The sequence below is a fragment of the Heterodontus francisci genome, chromosome 15 (assembly GCF_036365525.1).
Source record: "Heterodontus francisci isolate sHetFra1 chromosome 15, sHetFra1.hap1, whole genome shotgun sequence".
Classification (NCBI taxonomy): Eukaryota; Metazoa; Chordata; class Chondrichthyes; order Heterodontiformes; family Heterodontidae; genus Heterodontus; species Heterodontus francisci.
This window is the reverse complement of record NC_090385.1, coordinates 20,026,683-20,046,529: the sequence shown is the minus strand read 5'-3', so window position 1 is coordinate 20,046,529 and position 19,847 is coordinate 20,026,683. Positions and strand designations below refer to the sequence as shown.

At 44.2% G+C, this 19,847-nt stretch overlaps 1 protein-coding gene across 3 annotated transcripts in view; it reads left to right on the top strand.

Moving 5' to 3' along the window:
* ar (androgen receptor) overlaps positions 1–19,847 on the top strand; it is a 402,038-nt gene that overhangs the window by 347,368 nt on the left and 34,823 nt on the right. The window contains exon 6 of one of the 3 annotated variants that reach the window (XM_068047214.1): positions 2,488–2,576. The exons of the other annotated variants lie outside the window; for them this stretch is intronic. Within the exon in view, the coding sequence (XP_067903315.1) occupies positions 2,488–2,500 (13 nt within the window). The 3' untranslated portion in view covers positions 2,501–2,576. Of the gene's footprint in view, positions 1–2,487; positions 2,577–19,847 lie in introns of those variants that run through there. 3 annotated transcript variants of the gene reach the window in all.

The window sequence follows — 19,847 nt, the reverse complement described above, 5'->3', positions numbered from 1 at the left end:
CCACGTGTAAAATCTGCATGGAGGCAGGCGAAGGCCTTTAAGTGGCTGTTAAGTGGCCACTGAAGGGCCTTGATTGGCCTGGGGCGGGTGCGCCGTTTTTTGCCCCCACTGCCCTATGTAAAGTGGAGACAGGAGCGGGTTGGGAAGGTCTCCCGGAGCCTCCTGCTCCGTTTTACGCCACACCCCCTGCTCGTCTGTGCCTTAACTCCATTTAGCCGCTTCTGTTTCAAAGCCCTAGTTACCTTTACTGAACTATCTTATCGATTCAGTCTTGAAAATTTCAGTTGACCCAGAATTAACAGCTTTTAGGGGGAGCAAGTTCCAGGTTACCACCACCCTTGCTGTAAAAAAAAATGTGCTTCCTGATTTCATTCCTTAATGGCTTAATGCTAATTTTAATGCCCTCTTAATCAACAGAGTAAAATAGTTTCTTTGTATCTAGCCTATCAAATCCCTCAATTAAATACCTTGATTAGATCACTGCAAACTTCTAAACTCAAGCAAATACAAGCCAAGTTTATGCAATCTGTCCCAATTTAACTCTTTAAGCCCTGATATTCTGGTGAACTGGTGCTATAGGCCTTCCAAGGCCAGTATATTTTTCCTGCTTCTCAGTGTCCAACTCTGAATGCACTACTCCAGACGGGGTCTGACCAAGGCTCTGCATAACAGAAATATTGATTTTTCCTTTTGAATTCTAACCGCCTTGAGATAGACACCAGAATTCCATGAGCCTTTTTCATTACTTTTTTTACCTGTTAGTTTTTGGTGATTTGTGTACATGGATACCTAAATCTTTTTGATCCTCCATAGTTCCTATTCTCTCATTATTATGGAAACATTCCAGTTTGACTTTCTCAGATCCAAGCGGATGCCCTCACAATTCCCCACATTGAACTCCATCGTCCATAGCTTTGCCCACTCACTGCAGCCAACAGGACTATTGCATCACATGCGTTCCTGGTAATTCTGGTGCCCCATTATGCAAATGACTATCCTTGGTATTTATGATTAAGTAATGACTGAAGCTAATTAGCAGAATGGGTGTCCACCATACTTCAATTCCAGTGACACAGCTGTTGACACAGAATTTCTAGGCCAACATCTTTAGCAAATTGGTCCTGACAGTTCCTAATACGCCACCTCAATGGGACCAGAGTATATAAATTTAAATTAATTAAAATTATTTTGCCTGCACCATGGCTTAGCGCACAGGTGGGACAGCATTCACTTTTTCTGCAACCTTCATCCAGAATGCTCTGGTGCTTCATTATCTTATTTCAGCTATTCCTACACCCCTCTTCCCCACACTCTTCTCTAGTAAGGCATTTTTATGGATATCTAATAGCCCTTTAAAAGTGCAGGTGCCAAATAACTTGCCCCTATGCTCTCAGCATGTCATGCATTATGTGCAAGCAAGAGCATAATAAGTTGACCTTGCGTTGTAGTATGAGGTTAGCTCAGTGTACTGCAAGTGCCAAAAGGGCTTCACTCATGGCAACACTGTGCTCAGATTACATTATTGGCTCCTACGTAAGCATATGTATCTGTTTGCGTGACTTAGTATCATTTGCATAATTGTTTTCATGGGCGCAATTTGTGTGAATGGCCAAATTAATTTTATATGCAGTCCTAATTTTATGATACTAGCATAACTTTGGTTGCATATGCCCATTGGGCAGGCGCAGGTTTCCTAATAGCACTGGGAGAAGGGCATGCAGGATTGAGCTCTTTTCTCAATTTTAAGTAGATTTTGGATACAGGATAGGCTTGGCCTGTACAATACTTGGCTGGAGATGTGCAAAATCTAGTGAGTCAAACTCTTGAAGGAATGCAATTTGCCATAAAATTGTATGTTGTGGCTGTGGCATAAAAGGACACTACTTGCTGATCATGTCACAGTGGAGAAATGTGGGTAGCACTGCTCCCTTTGATACAGACAAATTGCAGTCCTGCTACAGAAGATATACCGAAGAGGGTGGTGCAGTCGGGAATCTCCAGTAAAAGCAGAGGTGCAAGCTCCAAGGAGGGAGATCATTCAAATTCCTTATACTGGCTGCGAATGAAGAAATAGTTTGCTGGTATCAGGAGCAAAGTATCTTTCTCTCATGCACACACTTCTTCTGAGCCCTTCAACTTTGGCACAAGCTTAAGTTGGAAGCAGTGGCTATACCATTTGTATTTTTGTGCATGGCCGTTGTCCTTTGCCCACACTTTTTCAGCTGCGTGATGCACATTTCTTAATAGTGGAAGCAAATAGATGCTGGTGTCTAGGCTGAGCTGTTTCTCAATGGGTATAACAGCCATGAAAGCAGAGGATAGCAAGGTTTGTCTAAGAGCTATACATCAGATGTTTCTTCACATTCAAATACTGCGCCTAAACATACTGCACAATAAACGCATGATGGCTGCTTCTTGGACATACATAATGGTTGTGGGCAAATACAACCTAAAAATTGTTTAATGGAAACTGTTCTGTACTTAAAGGCTGGGTGATTGATATGAAGTCCTGATGCCCATATGGATACTTTATATGGCACTTTCTACTCCTGCGAACCCTGGCAACTACCGGAGGCTCCGCGTCTGTCCAGCTGTGTACAGTTTTGGTCCCTGTACCTACGGAAGGTATACTTGCCTTACAGAGGGTGCAATAAAGGTTCACTAGATTGATTCCTGGGATGAGACATTAGTCCTATGAGGTGAGATTGAATAGAATGGGTCTATACTATCTGGAGTTTATAAGAACGAGAGGTGATCTCATTGAAACATATAAGATTCTGAGAGGGCTTGACAGAGCAGATACTGAGAGGCTGCTTCCCTGGCTGGAGAGTCTAGAACAGAGTTGTCCAAGATATGGCCCATGGGCCAGCATCCGGCCCGTCGAAGGTTTCTATCTGGCCCACGGATATAAACTGTACTTGGGGCCGTTCCTCATCCTCACCAAGGGTCCGTGACTGGAGATGGGAAATTTCCCATTGTCTTTTTACCTTTTTAAAAACATCGCACTGTCAGTTTCACAGCTGCTGAAGCAGGAACGCGCTTCCCATCTTCGGACAGATTCGGTGTTTTCTGGCAGGCTTTTTAAAAAAGTTGGAAAACTCCGAATCTTTCTGAAGTAGCGAAGCACGTTCCTGCTTCAGCAGGTGTCAGCTGTGAAACTGACAGTGCGATGACATTTGATTGAAAAATATAAGATCCTGAGGGGTCCTGACAGGGTGGACGTGGAAAGGATGTTCCCCCTTGTGGGAGAATCTAGAACTAGGGGTCACTGTTTAAAAATAAGGGGTCGCCCATTTAAGACAGGTGAGGAGAAATTTTTTCTCTCAGAGGGTCATGAGTCTTTGGAATTCTCTTCCTCAAAAGGCGGTGAAAGCCGAGTCTTTGAATATTTTTAAGGCAGAGGTAGATAGATTCTTGATAAGCAAGAGGGTGGAAGGTTATTGGGAGTAGGTGGAAATGTGGAGTAATCAGTTCAGCCATGAACTTATTGAATGGCGGAGCAGGCTCGAAGGGCTGAGTGGCCTGCTCCTGCTCCTAATTCGTATGTTTGTAATATTTCTTGCTTATTTAATACATGTTTATATTGCAGACTGTCTGATGTGGCAGATGTCTCCTTGGGAATCTTGGAAGGATCCTGTTAAATGAAAAGTTTATGCAGTGGTAGCCTTCAATGTTATGGGAACAAGAACTCCTGACCCAGATTGTGCTGGTCATTCTGCAGCAGATGGCACAACTCATCCACTGTTGTTAGCTGATTTTTGTTTCTCATTATCCAGTTTTTGGGGTAGCTTGGACCCCTCCAATTACCTGACCTGCTTGAGGCCACCCGGTCTGATTTTGGGCAATGTTCCAACCATTCCTGTCCTGTTCCCTTTCTTGGTTATTAAGTTTCCAATTAATTGCCTTCTTCCACAATTTCTTAATTAATTCCTTGGTGTTCACTGTTCTACTAAATCAGTAATTTACTGGTGCATGCTGCTCTATTAATTTAATAGCTTGATGGTGGCCATTGCTGTAACAATAATATATTAAAAATTTGTGACACTTTCTGTAAGAGAAAACCTAGAAAAGTGAGGGCAAGCCAGAGAATAATGGCAGTCATGGCAGATTCTGTAGTTAGGTGTGTAGATTTGATATAAAAATAGAAAATGCCGGTAATACTCTGTAGGTCTGGCAGCATCTGTGGAGAGAGCTGCAGAGTAAATGTTTCAGGTTGTTGGCCTTTCATCAGAACATCATTCTTTCAGATTTCCAGCATCTGCAGTATTTTGTTTGTACAGATTTCAATTGTCAGGTATAGACAGGCTTTTTGCAATCATGGTCAGAAGGATTTAAAATTATGTCATGTTTCTGATGCCAGGATGAAGGACATCCCAAAGGAGTTCTGATGAAGGGTCACTGACCTGAAATGTTAACTCTGCTTCTCTCTCCACAGATGCTGCCAGACTTGCTGAGTATTTCCAGCTTTTCTTGTTTTTATCCCAAAAGAGATGTTGGAACCAGTGACATAGATAGAAGCAAATTTGAAAATTTACAGAGATAGTTTAAGGAATTATGCACAAATTAATAAACAAGATCTCAAGAATGTTGATCTCCAAATTACTTCCTCTTTCACATGCTGGACAGGTTAATAGAGGAAGATGGAAAATATTGTATGGCTGCAGGGCTAGTGCAGGAGGGAAGGAGTCATATCCTTGGAGCATTGAAGTGAATTTTGGAACAAGGCAAGGCTGTCTTCTTTGGCCTCCTTGTCTCGAGAGACAATGGGTAAGCGCCTGGAGGTGGTCAGTGGTTTGTGAAGCAGCGCCTGGAGTGGCTATAAAGGCCAATTCCAGAGTGACACACACTTCCACAGGTGCTGCAGATAAAACTGGTCGTCGGGGCTGTTACACAGTTGGCTCTCCCCTTGTGATTCTGTCTTTTTTCCTGCCAACTGCTAAGTCTCTTCGACTCGCCACACTTTAGCCCCGCCTTTATGGCTGCCCGCCAGCTCTGGCGATCACTGCCAACTGACTCCCACGACTTGTGATCAATGTCACAGGACTTCATGTCGCGTTTGCAGACATCTTTAAAGCGGAGACATGGACGGCCGGTGGGTCTGATACCAGTGACGAGCTCGCTGTACAATGTGTCCTTGGGGATCCTGCCACCTTCCATGCGGCTCACATGGCCAAGCCATCTCAAGCGCTGCTGGCTCAGTAGGGTGTATATGCTGGCGATGTTGGCCGCCCTGAGGACTTCTGTGTTGGAGATACGGTCCTGCCACCTGATGCCAAGGATTCTCTGGAGGCAGTGAAGATGGAATGAATTGAGACGTCGCTCTTGACTGACATACGTTGTCCAGGCCTCGCTGCTGTAGAGCAAGATACTGAGGACACAGGCTTGATACACTCGGACTTTTGTGTTCCATGTCAGTGCGCCATTTTCCCACACACTCTTGGCCAGTCTGGACATAGCAGTGGAAGCGTTTCCCATGCGCTTGTTGATTTCTGCATCGAGAGACAGGTTACTGGTGATAGTTGAGCCTAGGTAGGTGAACTCTTGAACCACTTCCAGAGCGTGGTCGGCGATATTGATGGATGGAGCATTTCTGACGTCCTAGCAAGGCTATACTGAAAGGACAATCTCCACCTGAACCAAAACAAAACTAGTATCCTTTCAGAGAGGCTACGTAGACAAGTGGTGGGTTACTTAAACAAATATAATGAAGATAATCTAGATTTAAGACTAGATAGGAAGAAATGGGTTAAAACTGTGGGAATAGAAGCAGAAGGCTTAGCTGAATATTGAGAAAATACTTTCAGAGCAGAAAGAGAAATTAAGGACGTGAGGTAGTGAGGGATTTTTTAAAAGAAAACTATAGAAGAGGCAAGTGGTATCAAAATATTAAATTAAAAGAAAAAAATAGAATGCCAAAAAATTGGAGTCAAGATGTATAGCAGCCCAAGCAGATTCAGAGAATTAAAATTATTAATAAACTATGGGTAGATAATGGTCGCTATAATAGTGATGTGGTTTAGCCATCAGCAAGAATGGGAACACATGGACTGCCAGTGTTAATAAAGGATTCTATCACAGTGCTAAAATGTAAGGATGTCTCAAAGGATTGTGTTAAGACAGAATCCATATGTTGTAAGAAATAGCAAAGAAAGTGGTACAGTTAGGAACATAGGAACACGGGAAGACCATTCAGCTTCTCGAGCCTGTTCCCGCAATTCAGTTAGATCATGGATGATCTGTATAGCTCAATGCCACTTACTGAGCTTTGTCCCATATCCCTTGTCAACCATACCCAACAAAAATCTTACCAATCTCATTTTTGACAATTCCAATTGACTCAGCATCAGCAGACTTTTAGGGGAGTGAGTTTTAGATTTCCTCTACACTTTATGTGAAAAGGTGATTCGTGATTTCACTCCAAAATGGCTTGGCTCTAACTTTAAGATTTGGCCTCATGTTCTGGATTACTCTATAATTTCTATATCTCTCTGATGGAATCATTTTATCATTTAGAGACCTCAATTAACAATTAAGACCTCATTTCAACATTTAGGAAGGACAGGCAAAAAGGAAAAGGAGGTGGTGTTGCATTGATAATCAAGGATGGTATCAGTACATTAGTAAGGGAGGATTTCAGATTGGAAGAACAAAATGTGGAATCTATTTGGGTGGAAGCAAGAAACAGCAAGAGGCAGCAAACATTGGTAGGAGTTGTTTATAGGCCACCAAACAGTAGTGGTAGTATGGGGCATGGTATTAATCAGGAGATTAGAGAAGCATGTAATTATGGGTGACTTCAATCTGCATATAGACTGGGTAAACCTAATGAGCACTAATACTGTGGAGGATGGGTTTTTGGTGTGTGTTAGGGATGTTTTTCTAAAGCAGTATGTTGAAACAACTAGAGAACAGGTTATTTTAGATCTAGTATGTAATGAGAAAGGACTAATTAATAACGTTGTTGTAAAGGAATCTTTAGGGATGAGTGACCATAATATGATAGAATTTTACATTATGTTTGAAAGTGAGGTAGTTCAGTCTGAAGCCAGAGTGTTAAATTTGAACAAAGGAAATTATGAAGGTATGAGGGGGCAATATGGCTGAGGTGGATTGGGAAAAAACATTAAAAGGTATGATAGTGCAATGGATAGTCTTCAAAGAATTATTACATAGTTTACAGCAACTATGGATTCCTTCAAGGCACAAAAATCCCAAAAGCAAAGGCAGTCAACCGTGGCGAACAAAGGAAGTTAGGGATTGTATACAATTAAACGAAAAGGCCTGTAAAGTTGCCAGAAATAGTAAGAAACCTGAGGATTGGGAGTATTTTAGAGTACAGCAAAGGAGGGCCAAGAAACTGATAAAGCAAGGGAGAATAGAATATTGTTACGACCAGGTGAGAAAGGTGTCAACGGGTCTGTTACTATCTTCACCTGGTCTTATTGTAACAGGGTTTAATTTTAAACACACTGTGTTTTGAGCTCCCCCTTTGTGAATTCTTGTTCACAACTTTCCAATTATTAGGCAAAGAAATGAGCACAAACCAGGCTTTCTATGGTTTAAAGAAGAAAGATAAAATTTATTAAACCCTAAACTTAAACTCTAATACGGTTAACGACTGCGGATATATAACGCGCCCACACTAGCATGCACATGCGATACACACATGCAAATAAGGACAGAAAAGAGCAGAAGAAAAGATAAGTAGAACAGTTTGTGGCAATCTCTTGTTATTATGCTTCGAGCTCGCTGTAGTCCTGGATTGAAGATATGATCTTGCATTTCATTGGGGCCCAGTGCTCCTTATAAACCTTGTTCACGTAGGAGACTTTTTCTCTCTTTGAGTTTACATGTCTTTTTATTTATTTATTTTATTTATTTAGAGATACAGCACTGAAACAGGCCCTTCGGCCCACCGAGTCTGTGCCGACCAAGAACCACCCATTTGTACTAACCCTACAGTAATCCCGTATTTCCTACCAGCTACCTACACTAGGGGCAATTTACAATGGCCAATTTACCTATCATCTGCAAGTCTTTGGCGTTGGGAGGAAACCGGAGCACCCGGCGAAAACCCACGCGGTCACAGGGAAAACTTGCAAACTCCGCACAGGCAGTACCCAGAATTGAACCCGGGTCCCTGGAGCTGTGAGGCTGCAGTGCTAGCCACTGTGCCGCCCAGTAGTTTCCAAAGCTGGTGAAAGCAAGATGAGGGCAGACAGGAGGGAGGTCTTATCAAACCAGGAACCAGGTGCTTTCTCAGTTCAAATCTCAACAGCCAGCTAGTCATGTGACTAAATCTGGTCTGACCACTTCTTCTGTGTTTTGGGGAAGCAACGATTGGGTCCCTTTTGTTCCAACACTGCTAGTACTATGCAAATGTCCTTCCAGTCAATGTCTTGCAATTTTAAGTTATAATGTTCATGGGGTGAAATCCTGTATGCCTCAGTCTTGGCAGTTGGGGGGTTTGCCTGACACCTCCACACCCAGAAAGAAAAACCATGCATTTCTCTCATTCATTTCCATTCATTCACCAATCTTAAAGCCTATTAAAAATGGTCTTCTCTGGCTGCCAGGGCTGCTTTAATTTTCTCTTTTTCTCGGGAGAGTTAGTAGGGTCGGAGAGGTCTATCCTGAACCCCCTTTTCCTCTGGCTGTAGGGGAGAAGTCTTTGTTACTCTCCCCTTTGTTCTCTGGGACACGCCTACCTGCAGGTATTTGTGCATACTTAACTGCATTCTCCTGTAACACTTTAACTCGGTGAGGCATCACCCTCATGGTTTCTCTCCCCTTAGAGGTCTCTCTTTGTCTCTACAGGTTCCTGTAAATGCTGTTAGCAACTCTGGTGGGGTACCTCTAGAGTCTGCATTCACATAGGAGGATCTGGGGTCTAGGTTTTCACATTTTTCGGGGTTGGTTGACCAGACAGTAGGGGTTTTCATCCAGGATTCTTCCCGGACTTCCTTTAAGCTGCCCTCTTGGTCACTTTTTCCCCTTTCCTTTCGAAACTTTTGCCAGCCATTTGCCTGCATATCCCCTTTTGTTCTTGGCGTAGGTCCCTTACAGTTCACCAGCCCTCTGCTAGAGGGTCCTCCTCACACCGGTACAGGACTTAAAAATGCTGGTTTCATTGTAGTTGGGGTTTCCCCTCAACCTGGCACATGTGACAACTCCTGCAGTACTCCACCACATCTTTGTGGAGTTTTGGCCAATCAAACTGCTGCCTTATGTGGACTTTGGTCTTTCATATACTGGCATGTACAGCTACTGTAGTCTCATGGCCCTTCTTAATATTTCTCCCTGGTACCTCTGCGGCACCACTAACTGATGAACTGCTGTCCACTCCTTGCCCTCCGGTTTGTGAGGAGAACTTCATTTCCTCATCAGTATCTCATTCTTTAAAAAGTAGCAATCAGGGATTCCCTCTGCTTCACTTTCAGACTGGGCAGCGGTGCTAATTCTCGCAATACTGGGTTGGTTCACTGAGCCTCAGCTAGGGAAAATCCATTTAATTCATTCCCTGGGTCTGCTAACTTTCCAAAGGTAGGCTCGCACAGGAAGACCTCATGGTCATTTCCCTGCAGTGCCAATGCAGTCTCCTCTGGGGGAGCTGGTTTAATCATGGCTTGATGCACTACGCATTCAGGGACATTGCAGGAGACCGTCTCCTGCCATCGCCCTGTCTCTCTGACCTCCTGCAGTCTTTCTTTCACTACTGGGTGTGGGGTGGGGGCTGCCACCTTTACTGCTGCCAGATCATTACCTAGGAGCAGGTCAACCCTGTCCACAGGCAAACTAGGGACAATCCCTACAGTCACCGGTCACGTAACTAGGTTGCACTCCAGGTGCACCCATTGTACAGGTACAGGCATACACTGCCCTCCAGTACCATTCACCACCTTTCTGGTGTTCAGTGCACTCTCTGAGGGAAAGGTCAGTCCTTTTCCCAGTAAAAGGGATCTGGTGGCCCCTGTGTCCCCAGTAATTACGATGGGCTTGCTTGCCCCACTCGAGGGGTATGGGGTTACTTTCCCTTCAAATACAAAACCCTGATAACCTTCAGGAATCTGATTAACTTTTCCTGCACTGGCCATCGTAAGCTTCCTGAGTTGCACTCTAACTGCAGTTAAAGCCACAGCTTGTTCTGTGTTTTCCATCAGGCCCTTGTCTTCACTGACCGGGTGTGCCCTGATTAACCCTACTGGTTTCCCCTTTAGATTCCAGCAGTCTGCTTTTAAATGCCCTGTCTTATTACAATGGAAGCACACAGTTCTCCGGGTCTCACTCTTGCTCATAGCACCTTCCTTTTTGGCTGGAGGAGGCCCCCCTGTGTCTCCTGATTTCTTTTCTCTTCCAGGACTGCCTGGGCAGATATCACCTTCCCACCCTTTGTCTTTTTTGGATTTGTGGGGGTGATCAGGAAAGGTTCTCCCCTGGGAAACTGACTTATAAATTAAAGCAAACTCATGGGCCAGAAGGGCTGCTTGCAAGGCTCCCTGAGCCCGCTACATGGGTTTTTATTGAGAATGGGAGAGAGTTTTTAAATTCCTCTAACAGGATTACTTCTCTGAGAGTCTCATAGCTGAGTTGCATTTTTAAAGCCCTCAGCCACTGGTCAAAAGCCAGCTGCTTACTTCTTTCAAACTCCAGATAAATTTAATTGGCTTGCTTTTTGAGGGTTCTAAACCTTTGGCGTTAGACTTTGAGTACTAATTCATAGGCCCCGAGGAAAGCATTTTTGGTCCGTTCAGAATTGGATGAACTCTCATCTGGCAACAAGGAATAAACCTCATGGGCTTTTCTGATTAGTTTGCTTTGCAGTAAAAGAGACCCGGTCTCAGATGGTCATATTAGCTGCCTTGCCAGTTTCTCGAAAGACACAAAAAACGCTTCCATAGCTTCCTCATTGAATTTTGGAATTAATTGAGCGAGTTTTAGCAATTTTGTACCCAGCGCTGAATTATGTTCCTCCATATTGGCCATGCTTTCACTAGGGTTACTCTCTCGTCCCCTGGTTAACTTAAGCCGCTTCAGCTCTCGCTCTTCGAATTCTTTCCGGTATATTCTTTCTCTCTCTCTCTCTCTCTCCTGTCTTTCTTTCTCTTCACGTTCCTTTTGGAAGGCTCTCTCTTTCTCCCTCTCCTGCCCTCTCTTTTTCCTGTCTCTCCCTTTCTCTTTCCCTGTCTTCTACTTCAAGTTTCTTTTGTTCCAATTGTATCTTTGCGAACAGTATCCTGTTGGATTCTGTTTCTAACACTGCTTCTGCATCTTCAGATTCAAGGGAAAAATGGTTGGCCACTAGCCTTAGGAGTTCAGATTTCCTAGCCTTGCCATGTACAGTGATCCCACACTGCTCAGCCATTTTTCTCAACTCCTCCATAGACAGTGCTTTTAACTTACCCCAAGTTACTTCACCCTTGCTTGGAGAGCTACTCACTTCAGTTGTAGACATGTTAGTGTTCAATCACACACAACCACAAGAAAGCCTGTATTGATATTTTGCTCTTTTTGATTGGGGAACAATTTGGCTTCCCACTTCCAATTTCACTCGTCCGTCTGTGGGTAACAATCCGGATGCTAGCACCCAATTTCTGTTACGACCAGGTGAGAAAAATGTTCAGGGATCTGTTACTATCTTCACCTGGTCTTATTGCAACAGGGTTTAATTTTAAACACACTGTGTTTTGAGCTCCCACTTTGTGAATCCTTGTTCACAACATTCCAATTATTAGGCAAAGAAATGAGCACACCAGGTTTTCTTTAGGTTTAAAGAAGAAAAGTAAAATTTATTAAACCTTAAACTTAAACTCTAATACGCTTAACGCCTACGGATGTACGACACGCCCACGCGAGCATGCACATGAAATACACACATGCAAATAGGGACAGAAAAGAGCAGAAGAAAAGATAAGTAGAGCAGTTTGACACAATCTTGTTATTGTGCTTCGAGCTCGCTGTAGTCCTTGATTGAAGATATGGTCTTGCATTTTGTTGGGGCCTACTGTTCCTTATAAACCTTGTTCGCATAGGATAATTTTTCTCTCTTTGAGTTTATGTGTCTTCAATGGTTTCCAAAGCTGGTGAAAGCGAGATGAGGGCAGACAGGAGAGAGGGCTTATCAAAGCAGGAGCCAGGTGCTTTCTCAATTCAAAACCTTTGTTGCAAGTTCAAATCTCAACAGCCAGCTAGTCATGTGACTAAAACTGGTCTGACCACTTCTTCTGTGTACTGGGGAAGTAACGATTGGGTTCTTTTTGTTCCAACATTGCTAGTACTATGCAAATGTCCTTCCAGTCAGGGTCTTGCAATTTTAAGTTATAATGTTCATGGGGCGAAATCATGTGCACCTCAGTCTTGGCAGGTGGGGGGGGTGGAGGGGGGTTTGTCTGACAATATGAATGTAAACTAGCAAAAAACATAAAAATGGACTGTAAAAGCCTCTATAGGTACGTAAAAGGGAAACATTTGGCTAAGACAAATGTGGGTCCATTACAAGCAGAGTCCAGAGAATTTATGATGGGGAATAGAGAAATGGCAGAGAAGCTAAATGATTACTTTGTGTCCGTCTTCACTGAGGAAGATACAAAAACTCTCCCAGAATTAGAGATCCAAAGGACTAGGGAGAATGAGGAATTGAAGGAAATTAATATTTGTAAGATTGTATTGGAGAAATTAATGGGGCTGAAGGTTGATAAGTCCCCATGACCTGATGTTCTACATTCCAGAGTGTTGAAGTAGGTATCTGTGGGGATAGTGGATGCATTGGTGATCATTTCCAAAATTCTATAGATTCTGGAACGGTTCCTGCAGATTAGCAGGTCGCAAATGTCACCCCACTATTTCAAAAGGGAGGGAGAGAGAAAACAGAGAGCTACAGACCTGTTAACCTTGCATCAGTTGTAGGGAAAATGTTAGAATCTATTCTAAAGGATGTGATAAATGGACACTTGTGATAATAATGATCTGATAGGGCACAGTCAACATGGATTTATGAATGGGAAATCATGTTTGACGAAACTGTTGTAGTTCTTTGAGGATCTTACGAACAGAATTGATAAAGGGTAATCAGTGGACATAGTATACTTGGATTTTCAGAAGGCCTTTGATAAAGTCCCTGCTATGACCAGGTGAGAAAGGTGTCTAGGAGTCTTTACGGTCTTCACCTGCTCTTACTGTAACAGGGTTTAATTTTTTTAAACACATTGTGTTTTGAGCTCCCCCTTGGTGAATCCTTGTTCACCACTTTCCAATTACAAGGCAAAGAAATGAGCATAAACAGGCTTTGTTCGGTTTAAAGAAGAAAAGTGAAATTTATTAAACCTTAAACTTAAACTCTAATTCGGTTAACGCCTCTGGATACACGCCGTGCCCCACGCTAGCATGCATACGTGATACGCACATTCAAATAGGGACGGAAAAGAGCAGAAGAAAAATAAAGGAGAGGTTTGAGGCAATATCAGAAGAGTTTCTTGTTTACTGTGCTTCGAGCTCACTGTAGTCCTTTTGTAAGTAGTCTTGCTTTTCGTTGGGGCCCAGTATTCTTCTTAAACCTTGTTCCTGTAGGAGACTATTCTCCCTTGGGTTTCATGGGTCTTCAGTTCCGTGAGAACGATCTGAGAGCAGACAGGAGAGAGGTGTTCTCAGTCCAGTAGCAAACAGCTTTCTGAGTTTCTTTCTCTCAGCAAGTTCAAATTCAAAAAACTCCAACAGTCAGTTAGTCACGTGACTAAACTGGTCTGACCACTTATTCTGTGTATTGGGGAAGAAAGGACTGAGTCCCTTGTTCCAACACTGTCTGCTAGCATGCAAATGTATTTCCAGTCAGGGGCTTGGCAATTCCTTGTGATAGGCCCTCTTTTCTTACCAGCCACAATTTTAAGTTTAATGTTCATGTGGTGAAATAATGTGAGCCTCAGTCTTGGCAGGTGGGGGCCTGCATGACATCCTCCACAGGAGGTTGGTGAGCAAAATTAAAGCACATGAGCTAGGAGGTTATATACTGACATAGATTAAGGATTGGATAACAGGCAGAAAACAGAGAGTAGGAATAATCGGGTCATTCCTGCCTCTGCAGGCTGTGACTAGTGGGGTATCACAGGGATCAGTACTAGTGCCCCAGCTGTTCACAATATATAACAATGATTTGGATGTGGGGACCAAATGTAATATTTCCAAGTTCGCAGATGATGCAAAGCGGCTTCAAGGGGATTGGACAGACTTAGTGAGTGGGCAAAAACATGGCAGATGGAATATAATGTGAAAAAAATGTGAGGTTATCCATTTTGATAGGAGAAACAAATGTGCAGAGTATTTCTTAAATGGTAAGAGATTAGAAAGTGTAGATGTGCAAAGTGACCTGGGTGTCCTTGTCAATAAGTCACTGAAGGGTACAGGCGAGGCACCAGATGATTGGAGGTCTGCAAACGTTGTACCATTATTTAAAAAGGGTGCGAGGGATAAGCCAGGTAATTACAGGCCAGTCAGTCTGACCTTGGTGGTGGGTAAATTGTTAGAATCTACTCCGAGGAACAGGATAAACTGTCACTTAGAAAGGCATGGATTAATCAGGGATAGCCAGCATGGATTTGTTAGGAGAAGGTCATGTCTTACTAACTTGATTGAGATTTTTGAGGAAGTGACAAGGAGGATAAATGAGGGTAATGCAGCGGATGTGGTTTACATGGATTTTAGTAAGGCATTTGACAAAGTCCTGCATGGCAGACTCGTCAGTAAAGTTAAAAGCCCATGGGATACAGGGGAAGGTGGCAGGTTGAATCCAGAATTGGCTCAGTGACAGGAAACTAAGGGTAGTAGTTGACGGATGTTTTTGTGAATGGAAAGTGGTTTCCAGTGGCGTTCCACAAGGCTTAGTGTTGGGTCCCTTACTGTTTGTGGTATACATTAATGATTTGGACTTAAACGTGGGGGGCACGATTGTGAAATTCGCTGATGGCACAAAAATTAGCCGTGTAGTTACTAGTGAAGAGGAAAGCCGTGGACTCCAGAATGATATCAATGTTTTGGTTGAGTGGGCGGAAAAGTGGCAAATGGAATTCAATCCAGAGAAGTGTGAGGTTTTGCATTTGGGAAGGGCAAATAAAACAAGGGAATATACAATAAATGGGAGGATATTGAGAGGAGTAGACCTTGGAATTCATGGCCACAGGTCCCTAAAGGTGGCAGGGCAGGTGGAGAGTGGTGAAAAAGGCAAATGGATTGCTTTCCTTTATTGTCCGAGGTATAGAGTACAAAAGGAGGGACGTGGTGCGGGAACTGTGTAGAGCATTGATTAGGCTACAACTGGAGTATTGCCTGCAGTTCTGGTCACCACATTACAGATAGGACATAATTGCTCTGGAGCGAGTACAGAGGAGACTTTCTGGAATGTTGTCAGGGCTTGAAGGTTGCAGCTATCAGGAAAGATTGGATAGGCTAGAGTTGTTTTCCCTGGAACTGAGGAGGCTGAGGGGTAACTTGATTGAGGTGTATGAAATTATGAGGGGCTTAGATAGAGTGGACAGGAAGGACCTGTTTCCCCTGGCAGGGAGATCAGTTACCAGGGGGCACAGATTTAAGGTTTTTGGTAGAAGGATTAGAGGGGACATGAGGGGAAACTTTTTCACCCAGAGGGTAGTGGGTGTCTGGAATTTGCTGTCAGGAATGGTGATGGAAGCCGAGACCCTCAATTCTTTTAAAAGGTACCTGGACATGTACCTGTGGTGCTGTAACCTGCGGGGCTATGGACCAGGTGCTGGAAGTGGGATTAGTTTGGGCGGATAGTTTATTCAGCCGGCGCAAACACTTTCTTTGCTGTACTTTTTCTATGGTTCTTTGGAAAGCTAACCTGGAGATGCAGCAAGCAATTAAGAAGGCTAATGGTATGTTAGCCTTTAATGCAAGAGGATTTGAGTACAGGAGTAGTGAAGTCTTGCTTCAATTGTATAGACCCTTGGTTAGACTGCACCTGGAGTACTGTGTGCAGTTTTGGTCCCATTACCTTAGGAAGGATATTATTGCCGTAGAGGAAGTACAACGAAGGTTCACCAGACTTGTTCCCGGGATGGCGGGACTGTTAAATGAAGAGAAATTGAGGAAACTGGGCCTGTATTCTCTAGAGTTTCGAAGAATGAGTGATCTCATTGAAACCTACAAAATCATCCACGGAGAAGACTCGGAGGGCGGAGTTCCGGACCTGTAAGTATAAAAAACTTACCTCGGGGATTCGCAGCCTTCATTCACGGAGAAGACTCGGAGGGCAGAGTTCCGGAGCAGTGAGTATAAAAAACTTACCTCTGGTAAAAAAAAATTGAAAAAGTGATGTCACAGGAGAGTAACTAAACCAGAGGGAGGAGATTACTGTATTTAATGAGCATTTAATATTTATAGTAGAAATCTAGCACTAGGGACCATATGGTTAATTGTAACATAATTTAGTAAAGATTTAATAAGTATTTATTTTTAATTAATTTATTAATTAGTGCTAGAAATGTCAGTTAGAGGGGTAAAGTGCTTCACCTGTGAGATGGAGGAGGTCCATGATGCTTCCAGCGTTCCGGATGACTACATCTGCAGGAAGTGTACCCAGTTGCAGCTCCTCACAGACCGCATGGATCGGTTGGAGCAGCAACTAGATGCACTTAGGAGCATGCAGGTGGCAGAAAGCGTCAGACAGGAGTTTTAGAGAAGTGGTTACACCCAAGGTGCAGGCAGATAGATGGGTGACCGCGAGAAGGGGCAGGCAGTCAGTGCAGGAATCCCCTGTGGCTATCCCCCTCTCTAACAAGTATACCGTTTTGGATACTGTTGGGGGGGATGGCCTGTCAGGGGAAAACAACAGCAGCAGCCAGAGCAGTGGCACCACGGCTCGCACTGTTGTTCAGCAGGGAGGGACAAAGCGCAGAAGAGCAATAGTTATAGGGGACCCTATAGTCAGGGGCACAGATAGGCGCTTCTGTGGACGTGAAAGAGACTCCAGATGGTATGTTGCCTCCCTGGTGCCAGGGTCAAGGATGTCTCTGAACGGACAGGGGGCATTCTGAAGTGGGAGGGTGAACAGCCAGAGGTTGTGGTGCACGTCGGTACCAACAACATAGGCAGGAAGAGTGACGTGGTCCTGCAGGGGGAGTTTAAGGAGTTAGGTAGAAAGTTTAAAGACAGGACCTCTAGGGTTGTAATCTCGGATTACTCCCTGTGCCACGTGCCAGTGAGGCTAGAAATAGGAAGATAGTGCAGCTAAACACGTGGCTGAACAGCTGGTGTAGGAGGGAGGGTTTCAGATATCTGGATCATTGGGATCTCTTCAGGGACAGGTGGGACCTGTACAAGAAGGACGGGTTGCATCTAAACTGGAGGGGCACAAATATCCTGGCTGCGAGGTTTGCTAGCGTCACTCGGGAGGGTTCAAACTAGTGTGGCAGGGGGGTGGGAACCAGAGCAGTAGGACAGCAGGTGAAATAAATGAGGGGGAACTAGTAAATAAGGCCAGTAAGACTAAGAGGAAGAGCAGGCAGGGAGATGTTGCGAAGCACAGCGGGACCGGTGGTCTGAAGTGCATTTGTTTCAATGCAAGAAGTATAACAGGTAAGGCAGATGAACTTAGAGCTTGGATTAGTACTTGGAACTATGATGTTGTTGCTATTACAGAGACTTGGTTGAGGGAAGGACAGGATTGGCAGCTAAATGTTCCGGGATTTAGAAGCTTCAGGCGGGATAGAGGGGGATGTAAAAGGGGTGGGGGAGTTGCATTACTGGTTCAGGAGAATATCAGTGCTGTACTGCGGGAGGACATCTCGGAGGGGTCATGCCGTGAGGCAATATGGGTGGAGCTCAGGAATAGGAAGGGTGCAGTCACGATGATAGGGGTTTACTACAGGCCTCCCAACAGCCAGTGGGAGGTAGAGGAGCAGATATGTAGACAGATTTTGGAAAGATGTAAAGGTAACAGGGTTGCAGTGGTGGGTGATTTAAACTTCCCCTATATTGACTGGGACTCACTTAGTGCTAGGGGCTTGGATGGGGCAGAATTTGTAAGGAGCATCCAGGAGGGCTTCTTGAAACAATATGTAGATAGTCCAACTAGGGATGGGGCCGTACTGGACCTGGTATTAGGGAATGAGCCCGGCCAGGTGGTCAAAGTTTCAGTAGGGGAGCATTTCAGGAACAGTGACCATAATTCCATAAGTTTTAAGGTACTTGTGGATAAGGATAAGAGTAGTCCTCGGGTGAAGGTGCTAAATTGGGGGAAGGCTAATTATAACAATATTAGGCAGGAACTGAAGAATTTAGATTGGGGGCTGCTGTTTGAGGGTAAATCAACATCGGACATGTGGGAGTCTTTCAAATGTCAGTTGATTAGAATCCAGGACCGGCATGTTCCTGTGAGGAAGAAGGATAAGTTTGGTAAGTTTCGGGAACCTTGGGTAATGAGGGATATTGTGAGCCTAGTCAAAAAGAAAAAGGAAGCATTCGTAAGGGCTGGAAGGCTGGGAACAGACGAAGCCCTTGAGGAATATAAAGACAGTAGGAAGGAAATTAAGCAAGGAGTCACGAGGGCTAAAAGGAGTCATGAAAAGTCATTGGCAAACAGGATTAAGGAAAATCCCAAGGCTTTTTATACATATATAAAGAGCAAGAGGGTAACCAGGGAAAGGGTTGGCCCACTCAAGGACAGAGGAGGGAGTCTATGTGTGGAGCCAGAGGAAATGGGCGAGGAACTAAATGAGTACTTTGCATCAGTATTCACCGAAGAGAAGGACTTGGTGGATGATGAGTCTAGGGAAGGGAGTGTAGATAGTCTGGGTCATGTCGTTATCAAAAAGGAGGAGGTGTTGAGCGTCTTGCAAAGCATTAAGGGAGATAAGTCCCCAGGGCCTGATGGGATCTCCGCCAGAATACTGAGGGAGGCAAGGGAAGAAATTGCTGGGGCCTTGACAGAAACCTTTGTATCCTCATTGGCTACAGGTGAGGTCCCAGAGGACTGGAGAATAGCCAATGTTGTTCCTTTGTTTAAGAAGGGTAGCAAGGATAATCCAGGAAATTATAGGCCGGTGAGCCTTACATCAGTGGTAGGAAAATTATTAGAGAGGATTCTTCGGGACAGGATTTACTCCCATTTGGAAACAAATGAACTTATTCGCGAGAGGCAGCATGGGGAGGTTGTGTCTCACTAACTTGATTGAGTTTTTTGAGGAAGTGACGAGGATGATTGAAGGAAGGGCAGTGGATGTTGTCTATATGGACTTCAGTAAAGCCTTTGACAAGGTCCCTCATGGCAGACTGGTACAAAAGGTGAAGTCACACGGGATCAGAGGTGAGCTGGCAAGATGGATATAGAACTGGCTCGGTCATCGAAGACAGAGGGTAGCAGTGGAAGGGTGCTTTTCTGAATGGAGGGCTGTGACTAGTGGTGTTCCGCAGGGGTCAGTGCTGGGACCTTTGCTGTTTGTAGTCTATATAAATGATTTGGAGGAAAATGTAGCTGGTCTGATTAGTAAGTTTGCAGACTACACAAAGGTTGGTGGAGTTGCGGATAGTGATGAGGATTGTCAGAGGATACAGCAGGATATAGATCGGTTAGAGACTTGGGCGGAGAAATGGTGGATGGAGTTTAATCCGGACAAATGTGAGGTAATGCATTTTGGAAGGTCTAATGCAGGTGGGAAGTATACAGTAAATGGTAGAACCCTTAGGAGTAATAAAAACAAGAAATGCTGGAACCACTCAGCAGGTCTGGCAGCATCTGTGAAAAGAGAAGCAGAGTTAACGTTTCGGGTCAGTGACCCTTCATCGGAACCCTTAGCAGTATTGACTGGCAGAGAGAACTGGGCGTACAGGTCCACAGGTCACTG